We start from the raw sequence: 15,720 nt of genomic DNA, 5'->3' as shown, positions 1-15,720 counted from the left end.
ATGAAACCTTTGAGGCTTTGTCACACTGCAGTGCACTTCAGAGATGCTGATTATGAGATTGTGTTTGTACTAAAACAACACATTAATTACCTGGAGAGGCTTGAAGTGAGGAGAAAGATTGCAAGAGTGGATTATCAAACCCTCAGTCTTAAGAACACTTGGAAGACCTCTGAAGTGCTTGGCCGTCTATGTAGGATTGTGCTATGTGAAGCTCTTAGTGGGTGTTGAGAGTCTCTCTTGGTGCCAATATCTATTTTTGAGTGTCTTATTCCTTTAAAAATCACCTGTCATTTTGGCTTTTTCACACGGGGCTTAAGCCTCAGTAACACATCTACAAGAGAGCTGAGGAACTGCCACATAGACTGCCATGTCTTTCTTGATGTTACAGCCCAGAGCAGGTACGAAGACACCATGGAAAGAAAACCTAAAGCACAAAGATCTTAAGTCCATATATATATATTATACATGCATATAGACATGTGTGTGTATATATGTAAAATGCTGACGGGAGCACCTCAGTAAAATGGTAATATCTGAAGTACAGAGCTCACAGAATTAACAACGGGTTCACTGCCTTCAAGACAACTTTTATACATGCTTAGATTATGCATGTGCTTAAATCCATGGATGACTGGAGTCTGTAATTAAAAGTTTACTATTAAAATAAGTTTTGTATTGTAACGAATAATACCACTCCCTGAAACAGCAGACTGGAGACTCAGAAAGAAAAAAGCATCACCGTTTTATTAAGGATCACCTTGTGAATTTTATGCATGAAATCCTGAGAGGAAACGACTAGTAAAGCACAGTTCAATCTCTGCTCTATATACGCCGACCCGCTCTGCCCTTTGGCGGAACCGAACCCGGCACCACCGGACCCGCAGCAGCTTCAAACTGCGTCACCCCGCCCTCAGCCAGCAGCGGAAGCGGCGGGGCGTGCATCGGAAGAGGCGGGGTCTGCGTGCGGCGGCGGCTGGCGGTGCTGGGTAAGGGGGTGGGGGATAATCTGTAAGGTTTGCGTTGTATTCTGCCTTTGCAAACTGTTCAGGTTGATTGTAGTAATGCTATTCGTATTCGGAACGATTTGTGCATGCTGAAGAAATAGTGTTTTTTTCTATTGCTGACCCTCAGAAACGCCCCGTTTCTTTCTGCTGCAATTCATCTTGCTCGGAATTGATTCAGTGCGACCTCTGTGTAATATCTGTCTCTATTAGCTATCGAGTATATATCAGCGTCTGCATACCCGATATAGATGTGCAGAGGTTGGATGTGGAATTGGCATTGCTTTCTGTCAGAGGCAGCCTACGCAGTTTGTGTTGACAGCCTTGGATCATCCAGACAGTATCCAGTAATTATATCAACCCAAATCTTCAGTGCTGAACTCAGCTGAAAGAACACATTTCAGTTGTCCTTTCCTTACCCTGACTGGACTTTGGTAGCTGTTACAATAGGAGTCTTTATAAGTTGTTAAATGCACTTTTATTGTGTTTAAAATGTGTGACATTTTCAGAATGACTTCCCTGGTGGACGTGCCCCTGGATTATGAAAAGATGTTTGCTCATCGGTTCACGGCGGATGATAAAGAGTACCAGGAGTACCTGAAACGCCCTGCAGATCCCCCCCCCATAGTTGAAGAATGGAGAAACAGATCTGGTGGCAATCAGAGAAACAGAGATCGGTACTGGTGTCTTTTTTTGTATATATATATATATATTAAGACAAATACTTGGTCATATTATCACTTATTTATTTCAGAATAAAGATAGGAATCTATAATGATAGCAGAACTATCCCTATAGTTATCTACGCTTAAGACATGCAAAGGAACAGTCTGATCACATCATTACCTGTTGCTAGCTGTCCAAAACCACTTTTCATTTGTAACCTGAATATTTGCTGCTCTGTGTTAGACTAGTCTGCATTTCTTCTGTTAGAAGCAACTGTAAAATCTATCATCTCTGCCTAGCAAAGGCAATATTACCTGCCTACAGCTAAATACTTTGAATTATATTATTATTTTTTTCAGAATGTAAATTGTAGCTTTTTACTTAATCCTGGACAGTAACATCTCATTTCTGTGAGACTGAAAAAGGGCTATTCCAGCATATGGTATGTTTCATAATGTTAACATTAGACAGTGAACACTGTCCATAACAATAGCTCTACAGCTGAAAAGCAACAGTTGAGCCTGAACAGTGGCAGACTGCCACTGATAATTAGCTCATTGAGCATCATCAACTTATGCTATATACTCGTGCTCTTGAGTATGGGAATCCACAAAAGACTGAAGCAGTAAGTAATATATTAGGGTACAGACTCCAAGACCATGCTGTTAGCCACGTGAAAGGAGTTCATTATTGTCAACCTTTTAAAAACTTAGTTTATTTGAATATTTGATATTTCTTTTCTTTGCAGGTTTCAAGATGGCAGGTACTTTAGAGGGGACAGATACAACTGGCAAGGTGACCACAGGTCTAATCAGAGGCCAGACAGAGGTTGGGGTAACAACTACCAGCAGCACAGACAAGGACAATCCTACTATGGACAGTATGGCTACAACTCCTACAACCCAGGGCCTCGTTACCATCCCTACTGATGGTGCCCGTGGTTAGAAAGCCCAGTAATGCTATGTAATAGGTTAGATTTTGGATTTCATTTGTCATCAGTTTCCTTTTTTTTGATGGTTTAGAGATACCTACAGAATCTATGTTGAAGTCCGTTGTTGTTTATTTGTAGTGTGAATTGAAAAAGAGAATACCTTTTATATGGTCTATTATATGGTTTGTTTAGTCTGTAGAAATTTAATGTAAGATCAATCTCATATTCTTTTATCTCCATCACTGAGATCTTCTCTGGTACATTCTGTAAAACAGAACAGGTCTGGGGAAGGTGGCTGTGGCTTGTCTGCAGCCTGTTAACATTGGCTTAAGATAACTGTTTGTAAAAGTGACAGACTGGCTTTCTCCAGAGAGCATTTCTTAGTTTGGTTTTTGATAGTGAGAAAAGCTTAGTTTGAATTTCTGATGCCTTAAAGAAATGTGATGTTACAGAAGCATTTTATGGGGCTGGAATTTATGGAAACTCAAAATACGAACTTCTTAGGTGTTTGATAGAGATATGATATCTCCATATTTGATTTGTTGTCAATTGCAGGAGAAATAAGATCTCCCATATTATATAAGCTCCTGTCCGTTGAGCCAATAGCTTAAATCTTTGTGCAGCATTCCTTTTGAAACATGGTCTAACAATTAGTGTAAGAAGTAAGTAGTTTAAATATTTATCTTCTTACTCTTGAGCTCAGCGGTGTGCTAGTTTAACCTTAGACGTGGTGCCAGACTTAGATTAATTTGTATCACCTTAAATTTGCGATGTGCATAACATATTCTGGATTTCCATTTCAATGAAGCTGTAAAACTATGATGTCTACTGTCATCAATTTGTATGAAATACTATGTGGCTGTTACTCAAGAAAGGAACGATAATCAATACTGTTCTTTGTTTCATGAGAAAGCGTAAGCAGTGAAGAGTGGGTTTTTTGGGGGGGTCTTTTTTTTTGGTTTGTGGAGTTTGAATACTGTTAAATATTCACACAATAAAGGTGTTTCAAGTTTAAGGATGTTTCTGAACATTTATGAAATCTACTTTTGAAACATTCAGAATTGCACTGCTCATCTGGGCTGACCGCTGCTCAAGAAGCAGTGCTAACAGATAAGTATTAATACTGGACAGCTGCTGGTTTGAATTAGAAGAGTAGCCTACTCAGCTAAAATAAAGAGGATGAGACATTGTAATTAATTAGAAGTCTGGAGTGTTAATCCTCTACCCTACGCCTGACTGTAATAGGGTCAAAGTTCCTTATTTCACCGTTTGCATGATAAGCTAATTTGTATCGAGGGAGCTGTGCATTTCTTTGTACTTGACATTTTCTCCAGCTATTGTACAAAAACAGAATCATCTCTGTTGACTGCTGTAAAAGTCATGACATTATGGGATAAGTAGTTCAAATGATCTTGTTTTTAAACGTATAAATACAGAAGTCAAAAGCACAGTCTCAGCTCATAGGATGCTGCTAAAAAACTAAAGAGCCTGGTTACTGTTGATCTTACAAACGTGCTGTGTATAGCTTTTAAATAGAATCATTTAGGTTGGAAATGACCTCTAAGGTCATCAAGCCCAACTGTCGCTTAACCCCAAACCTCATCCACGTGTCTTTTGAATACCTGCAGGGACGGGGATTCCACCACCATTGTGGGCAGCCTATTCCAGTATCTAATAACTAGTTCTGTGAATAAATATTTCCTGATACCCAATATAAACCTTCCTCAGAGTATCTTGAAGTCATTTTCTTACTTCCTATCTCTTGACACGTGAGAAAAGAGACTGACACCCTCCTTGCTGCAACCTCCTTTAAGGTAGTTATAGAGAGTCATGAGGTCTCCCTACAGCCTCCTTTTTTTCTAGACTATACAGCCCCAGTTCCTTCACCTGCTCCTCACTAGTCCTGTGCCCTAGTGCCCTTCACCTGCTTTATTACGGCCTCCTGCTAAGTTCTCCTCTTTTTTCCTTTCCATATATTATTAAGAGCTTTGATGCAATATTTAATATCATACTCCCCAGAGTACTTGTCTTGAATTCAGCTGTTTAACCTTGGAAAAGTAGTGAAAGATTTGTTCTTCCTTGAGGAGTTCTCCTGGATAAAATGCACCCTTTTTAATCCTTGATACTTAACCACCATTAACATGGAAGAGCTGTTACACCAGAGGATTTAAGAGATCATCCAAAATTCCTCTCTGTGCACGGAAGAAAGCCTGCAAGTTGGTTTGGTGGAATTCCTTTTTAATACAGAATCACATACAAGATGCCAAATAACCCAGACTCCTACCTCCTAGAAAGGAGAGCATCTCTTTCCGCTAAGAGCCCGATGCTGCCTGCTGTGCCAGGGACACCAGGCTGTGCCAGGATATTCTTCCTCCTTACCATCTGGAGTACTATCTCAGGTTGAAATAAAACCTGGCAAAAAGCATGGGTTCTGTCTTATCTGTTACTTGTCCTCAAAAGCCCAATGACTGTTTTAATTTTAGCATCTTTCAGTGAGTGAATAATTAATCCACACAACTGTGAACAAGCTATAGAAGCAGATACATATGGATGGCCTAAGTGGAAGTTAGCAGAATCGCACACTCAGTGGCCTCAGGTGTCACATTTTGAGTGATCAGGAAAGACAGCAAGACCAAGTGCAGTTTCCTGGTTTCTGTCTTTACACCCTTGACTCGTGCTATTGACCACCATTAAAACTCAGTTCAACTTTAAGAACTTGTATGATACACAAAACTTCCTTGGAATAACTCCATTCTATTAATGAATGCATTTCTAAATAAATGCATGCCTCACGCTAGACAAAAAAGCCAACAGAATTCAATATATATTACCTCCAGAAGTTTCCATTTAGATGAATCATGATCTGTGATGAGGTCTAGTTTATTGCTTCTGTCAAGCTAAATAAAACCATTAAGCACAGTTGTTGTAGATGATAAAATTGAAGCAAGACAAGGTTAATATTTGCAGCTTCGAACACTACAGAAATGGTTTGCTTTAAATATGATGGAGCTCTCAAGGTAAACACTGAAATCCAGTGTCTGGAACCTGACTTAAAGAAAATTCTTCCATCTGACATTTGCTCAGATGTCACTATTAATATGAATAAAACAAAAGATAAATGTTATGTGTTAAGAAATGACTGCCATGTCACCAGGAATCATGAAAAGGGCCAAAGTTTGAGGATGGCTCTTGCAGCCATTTGAAATCCCTTCCTGAACACGTACAGCAGTTCTTTATAGATGGTAAATCCATACCAAGGAATTACCATGCTAGATTACAGATGCAAACTATTTGCAAGAAAACTCAGTAGCTTTCATACAACTCCCAACTAGTACTTTAAAAAACACCAACTAAGTCACTATGTAGCTGAAGGCAAAAGAAAGCGCATGAAAACATTCTTAGCATGATTTGTGAGAGACAATTTTACAAGCATTCACTGCAGTTCAACCTCTATTTTACCCTAACTCTGCAGCTGGGAATAGCAATGTGCAGACGTGCCTTGAAAGGTTAGCTTGAAGCTGAAACACCTTCAAGAGGCACTTTAAAAGAGATTTCAGACATCGAAGAGAATGTCTTATTTCTGGTATAGGTATCATCAACTCAGCTTCTAGAAAATGTGTACTGCATCGTCTGCAGTTTCAATTTACTTGAATGCACCTAAGCTCCTACTCATCAATTGCAAGTAAATATTCTGCTTAGCCAAGAAACACCTCGTTTGCTCCTTACACTGAGGTGTTGGAAGGAAAGTTCTCTTTATATCAAATTTAAGCTAACGTTTCCCTTCTTCTACCACTTCTATGGCCTATATTCTTCCTCACTACAGCATGGGCTGCACTTAGTGGTTGTCAGTCCTCACCTGTTTATGTGAGCAGCGATGCTGAAGTGTTATCACAACTCCACTCCGCCCTTGACTTCTTAAGTGCCCTGTCCTATTAAAATGCAAATTTATTACAGGAGATGGTAAAAATTGATAACAGCTACATTTTTCTGCAAGTCTAATAAGCACAAGGCATCATTTCTATTGGTTACCTTTGTTACTGGTAACAACCAGGAATAAGAATGAATGCTGATTTTTCTTAAAACATGAAAGCTTCTTTTTCAAATAATATTTCATACATACCCATAAAATGTAAAAATCTAAGGCTAAAATTAGTACTGTTTGTACAAAGGTGTATATCAGCATATATACAAATGTATATCAGCACACTGTAACATTTCATGCAGCTTCTGGCCACCGTGTTCCAAGCACTTCTCATGATCAGAAGGCAGATGCTCCTTGTCCAAACTCATGCCTGAAGCCTGTTTCTTAAGAAATATTTGGAAGGACCTATTTTCTATTGAGCCACGTACATAATAAAACTAAATTAACAGTAATAATTGCCAAACTCAACCAGCCCTGAACTATTACATATTCTTTTTAAGTAATAGAATTAGATATTCCACAGCAAAGCCTTGCTTCGGTGGTTTTAATTGCATGAGCACTTGAATACAAATGAAACCTCTGGAGTTCAGGTTTAGTGCAAGAGCTGTGTGTGGATACGTGCTCTCCTCTGATCCAGCTCGTGTTACTCATCTATATGCCACATGCTCAAAACACCCACTCTGAAATGAACTGATGCAGCACCAAGCTCGGGGTCCACATGCACTCATCTAAACCACAACTGAAGCTGAACTGCTGCAAGAACATAAAGAAGCTTAACCTCAAACTGCCACAGGGGCAAATCCTATTTCTGCAGCCCTGCAGCTCAGGGAACATTTCCATCAGCACAATTACGGTTTTTGTTGTTCTAAGGAAAGACAGGAGTGGGAAGGGCACATTGCACTGCCCGGGGAAAGATTAGAAGGTGCATGGATGGGCTAAAGGAGCAATTGTTTCACAGCCACTCACTCTGTATACCGAACCCTTTAGGGGAAAATATGTTTTGAGATTTGATTATTGGTTATCAGATGACTTCACTGCCACTCCACTGCCTGGGGGAAGAAAGGAGAAATTCCTTCCTCCCCCAGACTGCAGGGACCTCCGCAGCCCACAAGAAGCACAAGAGGGACCCAGGAATCTGGAAGCAGTTCAGTACACTGTCAGAATTTTCATGCCCCTAAATAAGGTGGATAGATCCAGGGAATGATAAACAAATCGCTATCGATTACATGCCCTGCAGCCTGAGTAAATCCAATTGAAGAAGGTCTCCAGACCTCACCAGCACAATTTTAGTCTTTAAGAGACAAAATGGATTTAGTGCCAGCTAATAAAAGATCAGCCTACTTCTACATCTCTTCATACTTGCATTAGACAAACTCTTAATACCAGCCTAATGGTGCTTTTTTCAGTCCCATGCTCTTTTTACTCTCTCGCTCCTATCATTACACAGGCATTATGCTGTTCTATGTCAGACATTCATTTTAACAGATTCTCATATTCTTGAAGGCTCCTGAAGACCTTTTCAGAGCTACTGTATAATTCTGAAAAGACAACTTTGCTGCAGTGCCACTCATTCTGCGTGAACAAAACAGAAAGTTAAAAGGCAAGGATGTTTTCAAAGACAGAACCAGACTCACGTGTTAATTCTCTGCTCAGCTACAAACCACTTTTAATGCCTTTGTGTCTCAGTTTCCCATCTGTAAAACAGTGTTAGGTCTGCCCTGCTTCCCTTCTCTGTGCTGTGCACTCCAGCTGCAGATCTTCCAGACGGATTGCCTCATTTAAATGTACAGGTATGGCGCATAACAACCTCAGCTGGATCGCTACGACCCAATATGAGGTGTTAGAAACATTCTGGTGAATGAATTGATTTACTTTCCTGATATATTTTTTTTTCCTTTTAAACAAAGCCAAACACATTCTAGACACCGTGCAGGCTGTGATGATTTAAACACTGCCTTTATTTCACTGTGTAGTTACACAGCACAGTATTTACAAGTGCACAGCTGGGATTATGTGGCCTAGAAAGCTCTCAAAGCTAGACCTATGCTAAAAAAATGATTCTAACTCCTATGGGTGTAATAGAATAAACCCTCTAAAATATAAGCTGCATAAAACCAGCCTCATCATAACAGTACAGCTTGTCCAATTCAACAATTAATACTGAATTAAATACCATCTTAAAAAGAGGTGAACTAAAAACAAAGGGACAACACATGTAAACTTGATCCCACATCAATAAAACTCACTATGGTACTACCAAGTGTACTATTAGTCTACATTTAATTAATTTCTTAAGAATCAAGTCGTTTTTCGTATCTACAGCAAAGGAAGAGGAAACAAAATTCAGTGGGATAGGAGGAGGAGTGGAAGAGTCAGCTGAGATGAAAGAGGGAATACACTGACGCAGGCAAAGGAAAGAAGTGACAGATTATCACCACCGATGTGTCTTATCAGAAATAAAAAGTCTTCTAAAAGAGTCTACTGAAAGGTCAAAGAGAGTGTTCTTAGAAGCTGAGGAGATGAAATCATTTGACGGAAGGTAAAATACAAATCTGTTTAAAAGCCATTTGTGATTGAGGAGAACTGGAAGACAAAGATGGCTTCACAATATCTTGGCAAGAAAATTCTTCCAGATGGCATTTCTTTCTCATTAATGCTCTGGGGGAGGATCCTAGACATCCCAGCAGGTCCCGTCGTGACTTTGGATTCAAATCCATCCACAAACTCAGCTGCTCTTTGGCTCAACTCCACTTTTGCTGCATACGCAAATGGCACACTGCAGGACACGAGCTGATGAATGAGTTTATCTGCTTAGTTTTTATCTCTTTGGATCACACCTTCTAAATATGCTTTGGAAGGCACAAACCTGCCCGTGAACATGTCCACCAGTTCATGGCTCAGAAAACCTCCTCAAGATATCCAGGTTTTCCACTACTAACACTTGTAACATGCACAGTGAAATTTTAACAGCGGAATGTCAGCTTATTCTTTTAATTCATGCCTCCCTAAGCAGGCATCAAGATTGGCTTTAATGACCCTGAATTAAAACCAGATTTAATGTCTACAACTTGGCTTCCTTCCGTAAAATTAGAGTGAGGCCTTAAAACAGTCTCTCAACGGAAAAGTAGCTGCACAGAGAGAAACCAAATGTCAGCACTGTCTTGTTCCTTAAAGACTGGCCAAAGGCACGTTGCTCAGCATAAGCTGACACAGTTGAAGTACCCATGGTACGCTTGTATACGAGGGTACGGATGCACTGCTTTGGTTTAAATTAGACTCAGGAACTTAGGAGAGCCCAGGAACCTATTAAAATCTCTCCTGAGCTCCCATAGTGTCACTCAGACACACAGAGTTTAGTGTGGCAACCTCATAGTTAGCTGCACAAGAATGCTTCAGTTTCAACAGCTGAAAGGAGGTTATTAACAACAGAAAATGACAGAAGGTACCAAAAAGTCATGGACATCTCACTAAGATTTGCCTTAGAGCAGAGAGAGATGGACAGTGCTACGGATCTGAAAAACAAGCAGAGGTCAAAAAGCAGAAATTATTTGAATTCCTACAGCAGATTAAGCTGCTAAGTAAAGCACATTTCTTCCTGTGAGCATAACAGACATAAATACATAGGAGCAGACAGCACACTGCTGCATGCTGGGAAGCTAAACAAATGTTATAATGCATGAAGGATCTCATGCATGTAACATCTGCATTGCAACTGCGGTGGGTAACACCATGCTGGGTCTGTGCAGCTCCTGAGCCTGATGCTGCCCCGCTTGCCCCTGTGCCATGCTGGCCTGCAGGCAGAACTGCAGAGCGCACCATGTGGAACAAGGCTGATGGTCTGCAGGCAGATGATAAACGGCAGATACCCATGCAGTAATAGCAAAGACTTCTATTTTAATTGGCAAAGCAGTACAGCAGAACCACTGATCAGTAGTTACGACTTCATTTAATTCAACAAATTATTTTGTGTCCACACCTTGCTCAGTTTCCAAGTCAACACATCATATCAGATGAAGATAAGCACGACATCCTGAATACTGATGTAGGCCAGAATGCTATTTAAATTAAAATAGTTTCTAAGTCCAGTCCACTGGCCCTTAGTCAGCAAACTTTATGATACACAAGGCAAAGAGGAGGAAAAGGAATAAAGCAAAAAAAATCAAACATAATATGTTTTGGGAACAGTTAAAATAGATATTTTAATTAACCTTTGTAACCTTGTAGGAGCTTCCAAATTCATATGGCTTTAAGTGATAATGATTTTGACAAAAAAAAAAACAAACACAAAAAACATTTTTTTTACATCTGTGAAAGGCATTAGTAGGAAATTAAAAAGCTGCAGGAAAATTGGGTTTTTCACATTTGTTATGAGCCTACTCTAATAGTGCCAAAGGAGAAGTATTTATCATGCACTGCTCCCTCCCTTTGGATGCCCTCTTCCTACCTGGTCTGGCTAGGAGCTGGTCTATCTCACATGGGGACCTTGGGCACCTTAAGTCTCAGCACAACTAATTCCATTACCTGGTTTCTAGATGCCTTTATCCCATTTGTGTTTACACAAAGTCAAGTATGTGGAAGGAGCTTTACACTGTGAACACATTATGATAGAGGACAGGAGACAGATACCACACTGCACTGGCTTAAACAAATCACGATGCTGGTACTGAATAAAGCTGTGTGGGGCAAAGGGCTGGGTCACAGAACCATGTCATATAATGCTTTCACATCAGTACACTCCACAAGTCTTCAAAATGAAGTCATAACCCTGGCTATACAATTCATAAAGCCATCAGATATCATGGTGAGAGGAATACTGAGTCATACAGAAGACTTTCTTTCTTCACAGTTCTATTCCTATCTCTGAGCCCTCAATGCAGTTTCTCTGATGCTTACATGGAGGGAGATGCAGTGCTCCAAAATCACAGAAAAACCAATTTTTGTGACTGAGTTGACTCCTGCCTAGTTTCTCCCACATAAATCTGTCTTTTATATGGCATGCTTTGCCCTTAGCACAGAGGAGCTGATCTATGCTACAGCAGTTTGGAAATTATTTTAAGTTGGTATTTTGCTGTAAGAGAGAAGAATGCAGTGCCTGGGGTACTGAAAAAGACAGCAACATTTTCATCTCCTTCCACGAGTCTCATGATCTACTCTTCAATCTTTTGCCATTAGTATTTAATGGTATTATAATTACTGTGAGCCTCTAGAGTTCAGAATAACCGCAAAACAAATACAACCTTGATTACACTCTTATTATTATTTGTCTTACAGAGTCAACTAGAGACTTGGAGCTTTACCCGTGGAAAAGAGAAGTATGCATCTCCAAGAACCTGCAACTAATCTACAGCGAGAATACATAGATTATTACAGATAGAAAGGAATGGGGGAAAAGGACAAAACACAGATTGCTACACCCAGTTCATATGCTCTTGTTATTTTAAGTCTGACATTCTTCTTTGGAAAACATCCTCACAAAACTGGACACAAAGATAACTGGCAGTCCTAGTCTCTAAAATTGGCTCACATCTTTATGTTTAGGACATGTTCTTCTTTAAAATACTTAAATACAGCTCGCTCTCCCCTGCTGCCAATTCTAAGTTCCCAACAGTCCTGATAGTGTATTCTCCCCTGACAAATCTGGTGGCAGTCACGCTTGTTTGTTACAATTAAGAAGTCACTGATTTATTTACCCTCTAAAGCCATAGGCTGTATTTATCCCCTAAAACTGAACAGGAACATAGCAGTAGAACAAAGGCTCCTTTCTGGAGAAAAGCACTTCATTTTGGAAGAGACAAAGGATAGGTGACATTTTTACTCAATGCTGTTCACAGGCAGCAAGGCAAAAGAATACAAGTGTTTGATTTACCCTCTCATGTACTACACTGTTGAAAGAGTCACTTAATCAGAAGACCTAATTTTACCATTCCTAAGTGATTCCACTTAAATTTTGACATGTCATCCCCCTTTGGTATTTGCCCTCTTTCAACACTGGAAATTAATATAGCAGAGGAGCAATGATCGGCATGAATTTCTCTGAGTTCAAATTTCTCTTTTAATTAAGTCTTAATGCTTTCCTGACAAAGAAAAAGAATGTCTCATTTGGAAACAATTTTTAATACAGTCCATGGTTATCTTCCCCCTGCAAAGCAAACCCATGTGGAGTGCACTAACCTGAATGAGCACTTCTGGCAGCAGCCCGTCCCGCTGCGAGGGGACCACAGGGCTGCCAGGTCAGCATCATGGAAACCTGTGGGAGACCTCACAGTGCTTTGGAGGGAGCTCTGCAGATGAGGTAGGGCCGTGGGAGTTGCAGCTGGATGACAGTGGTGTCAGGGGGATGCACTGACCTCAGAGCAATTACAAAGTATTAGTCCTGACTTGCTGTGAAGGACAGAAGTTCAGTCAACAAAGAGAAAAAAAAAATACCATCAAACTGTAGCTGCCTGTTCACTTAGATGAGATGGGAGGGCAGGACAGATGAGCTGTGAGTAGCACACAGATTTTTCCATCTATATTTGTATATTAACCCACACATCTCTAAATAACAACAGCACCAGTAGATGCTCTTTCCTTATGACACATGGGCAGCTTTTGCACGGATCTATGATTTCAGAAGATGAATCTCTTCTTCCTAAAAAAAAGAAGTCTGGCATTTAAGGGCTCACAATTCACACTAAGAGGACCATAGGCAATATAATATCCTCTTTCCACCTGGATTCACAGACTGTAAGCAAACAAATAACTGTGAAAGATGGGGGAAATTATGTTGCAAATTATTAGATTTACGGTCCTTGAAAATATACCTACAAAAATATTACTCGTGTGACAGATTCTCCCTATTTTGACTCAAGTGCTAAACAGCAGAGTAACTGCTATAAAACATCCAGAGTTTCTTCTCTATTCTGTGCATTATTTTCTCCAGCAGAACTTAGCATATACTGCAAATACTTCCAACAAGCAAAGAAAAACTGCTACTAGCTCAATAAATGACCTTTAGAAAACAAAAATGATCCCCTTTTTTTCCTCTCTCTCTCTGTTTTGTCTTCTTCATTTTCAGATATGAGAAGTTTACCTATGATGCAAACCCATGACAAGCAAACAGGCTCTGTTGCCTCAGAGAGTCTAATCAAGGTACCCCCCCAAAGGATACCGGTGGGTCAAAGACAAGAACCCAGGACAAGGGGAAATGGTTTTAACAGCAGAACAAGGGGAAATGGTTTTAAGTTGAAGGAGGGAAAATTTAGGTTGGATGTCAGGGGAAAGTTCTTTATTATGAGAGTAGTGAGGTGTTGGAACAGGCTGCCCAGAAAGGTTGTGGATGCCCCGTCCCTGGAGGTGTTGGATGGGGCCCTGGCAACCTGGTTTAGTAAATGGGGAGGCTGGTGGCCCTGCCTGGCAGGGGGGTTGGAGATTCATAATCTTTGAGGTCCCTTCCAACCTGGGCCATTCTGTAATTCTGTGAAGAAGCCAGTCTGGAAATAGTTCAGATCTTAAAATGAACTAAGAACTGTTTGTTTAAATTTATAAGCCCAGGCATGTACAACTTGGAGCACTTCACTAGATTATTCTCAGGTAAAGACTGAATTGGTCCACTGGGCTGAGCAGGAATTGCATGCAGCTGAGAAACAAAAGCTTTTCTAAATAAAAGATCATTAAACATCTTTCATAAAACACAGATATAAGCCAGAAAAAAACCTCTATCTCATGGAGATCTATTTTACAGGAAGATAAAATAAAAACCCTTTCAAATTCCCATACAATGCCAACCTCAATGAAGCTGGCACAACACCTCTTTTCATCTTGCTTCCCTGAGTGCAGTTTAATGACAGCTCTCATCAAATCATTGTTTTCAGATGCTCTCGATTCACATTCACACCTTGCCAGAAATATCACCTGGCACTTCATTAAAAAAAGATTATTATTATTATTTTTAATTCTAGCTGATAAATGACAGAAATCACAGCAAAAAGAAGGCTGAAGAACTTCAGTAGAAGCTGATCATCTTTTAAAAATACCTTACCAGAAAGCTCAGGGTCTGCTTTAGTAGTTGAACCTGAACTCTGCGAGGAAGTGACTGAGCAGAATCAGACATCCTTATTAAGTGAAATTAGTCAAGTCCAATTTGCCTGGCTGGTATGTATTAGGACTGATATTCAGACAGCGATGAGCTTAATCATGGTTTCCAAACAAAAAGAAAAAAAGAAATAAACAAACCCCATGAACCTATCACGTATATTAGGAACAGGCTGCATTTTCACTGCCAAAAGGCAGCAAAGAAGCAGCTGAAATAATGAAGAAAATTCCTGTTCAGAAGTGCATCCTAGTAGCAAATAGAAATCTTTCCTCGTAGCAGGAACACGACCTCAACTATGTGCTAGCTGATTGCTGTCAGATTTACTGAAGACAAAAGGAGACATTTTATTAAAGGGCGAATGCCAGGAGGCAACAAAGCTGCTGCAGGGCCCCACTAGAGGGACGGCTTTGCTCTCTGACTGCAAAGATTATCTCACAAGGACTTTTTTCCCCTTCCAAAATGAACATGCATTCAAATTCACTCAAAGTGCTGTCAAGCCCCAAGGAATTAGAACGATAAAGTGGTAGCATCTAAGGAGATAAGCACCAGCAAGAATGCTGAGGGAAGAAATACAGAGCAGAAACAGCCCCAAGCCTGGTCCTGCTCGAGGGCACTCACCTGAAACACCAGCAGCAAAGGCGAGAGGGCAGCAAGAGGGCAGCAAGAGGGCCCAGGGACTCGTGCTGGGGAGGCAGCTGCTGGAGCTGAGCACCTGTAGGGATACTGCTGCCATGGCTACTCCTCACAAACCTCCTGAACATCAGAAAAGAAAACTGCAGCACAGTGTGCTGCTAGCCCTTCCCAAGTGCACTCCACACCTACCATGTAACAGGAAAAAAAGCAGCTTCACAGCAATTACCCCAGGATGATCATTTGTAACCCCAGTTATTCTCATAGGGCAGACTGCTTCATCTGAGCAGCACAAAAGAGGCTTTGAACGTTTGTTGTTCATTTCAACATTCTTTTCTCTTTAAGGCCATGGTCAATTGTTACCTTTACAGCATGTTTCTATAGTGACCGACTGCTAAAGCATTACTTTCTTTTAATGTTTCTTTTTCCACATGAACTTATAAACTTAAAATGGGATTCAAACAACTTTCTAAAGACTGAGTTGCATGCAGTAAGA

General features: G+C 40.4%; 1 protein-coding gene across 1 annotated transcript; it reads left to right on the top strand.

The window, feature by feature from the left end:
- Nucleotides 1–919: 919 nt before the first annotated feature.
- RAMAC (RNA guanine-7 methyltransferase activating subunit) lies at nt 920–4,313 on the top strand. The gene is made up of 3 exons (XM_072345426.1): nt 920–986; nt 1,511–1,678; nt 2,416–4,313. Exons 2-3 carry the CDS (start codon nt 1,512–1,514, stop codon nt 2,594–2,596), a joined length of 348 nt encoding a protein of 115 aa, XP_072201527.1. The 5' UTR covers nt 920–986; nt 1,511; the 3' UTR covers nt 2,597–4,313.
- Nucleotides 4,314–15,720: the final 11,407 nt, after the last annotated feature.

Source organism: Excalfactoria chinensis, chromosome 10 (genome assembly GCF_039878825.1).
Source record: "Excalfactoria chinensis isolate bCotChi1 chromosome 10, bCotChi1.hap2, whole genome shotgun sequence".
Lineage (NCBI taxonomy): Eukaryota > Metazoa > Chordata > Aves > Galliformes > Phasianidae > Excalfactoria > Excalfactoria chinensis.
This window is presented reverse-complemented; position numbering and strand designations above follow the sequence as displayed.

What these genes read in the sequence shown, in the direction of transcription:
- RAMAC (XM_072345426.1), top strand. Translation starts at nt 1,512, where the DNA reads ATGACTTCCCTGGTGGACGTGCCCCTGGATTATGAAAAGATGTTTGCT. An exon ending in AATCAGAGAAACAGAGATCG is followed by an intron (nt 1,679 to 2,415) that starts GTACTGGTGTCT and finishes TTTTCTTTGCAG; the next exon opens with GTTTCAAGATGGCAGGTACT.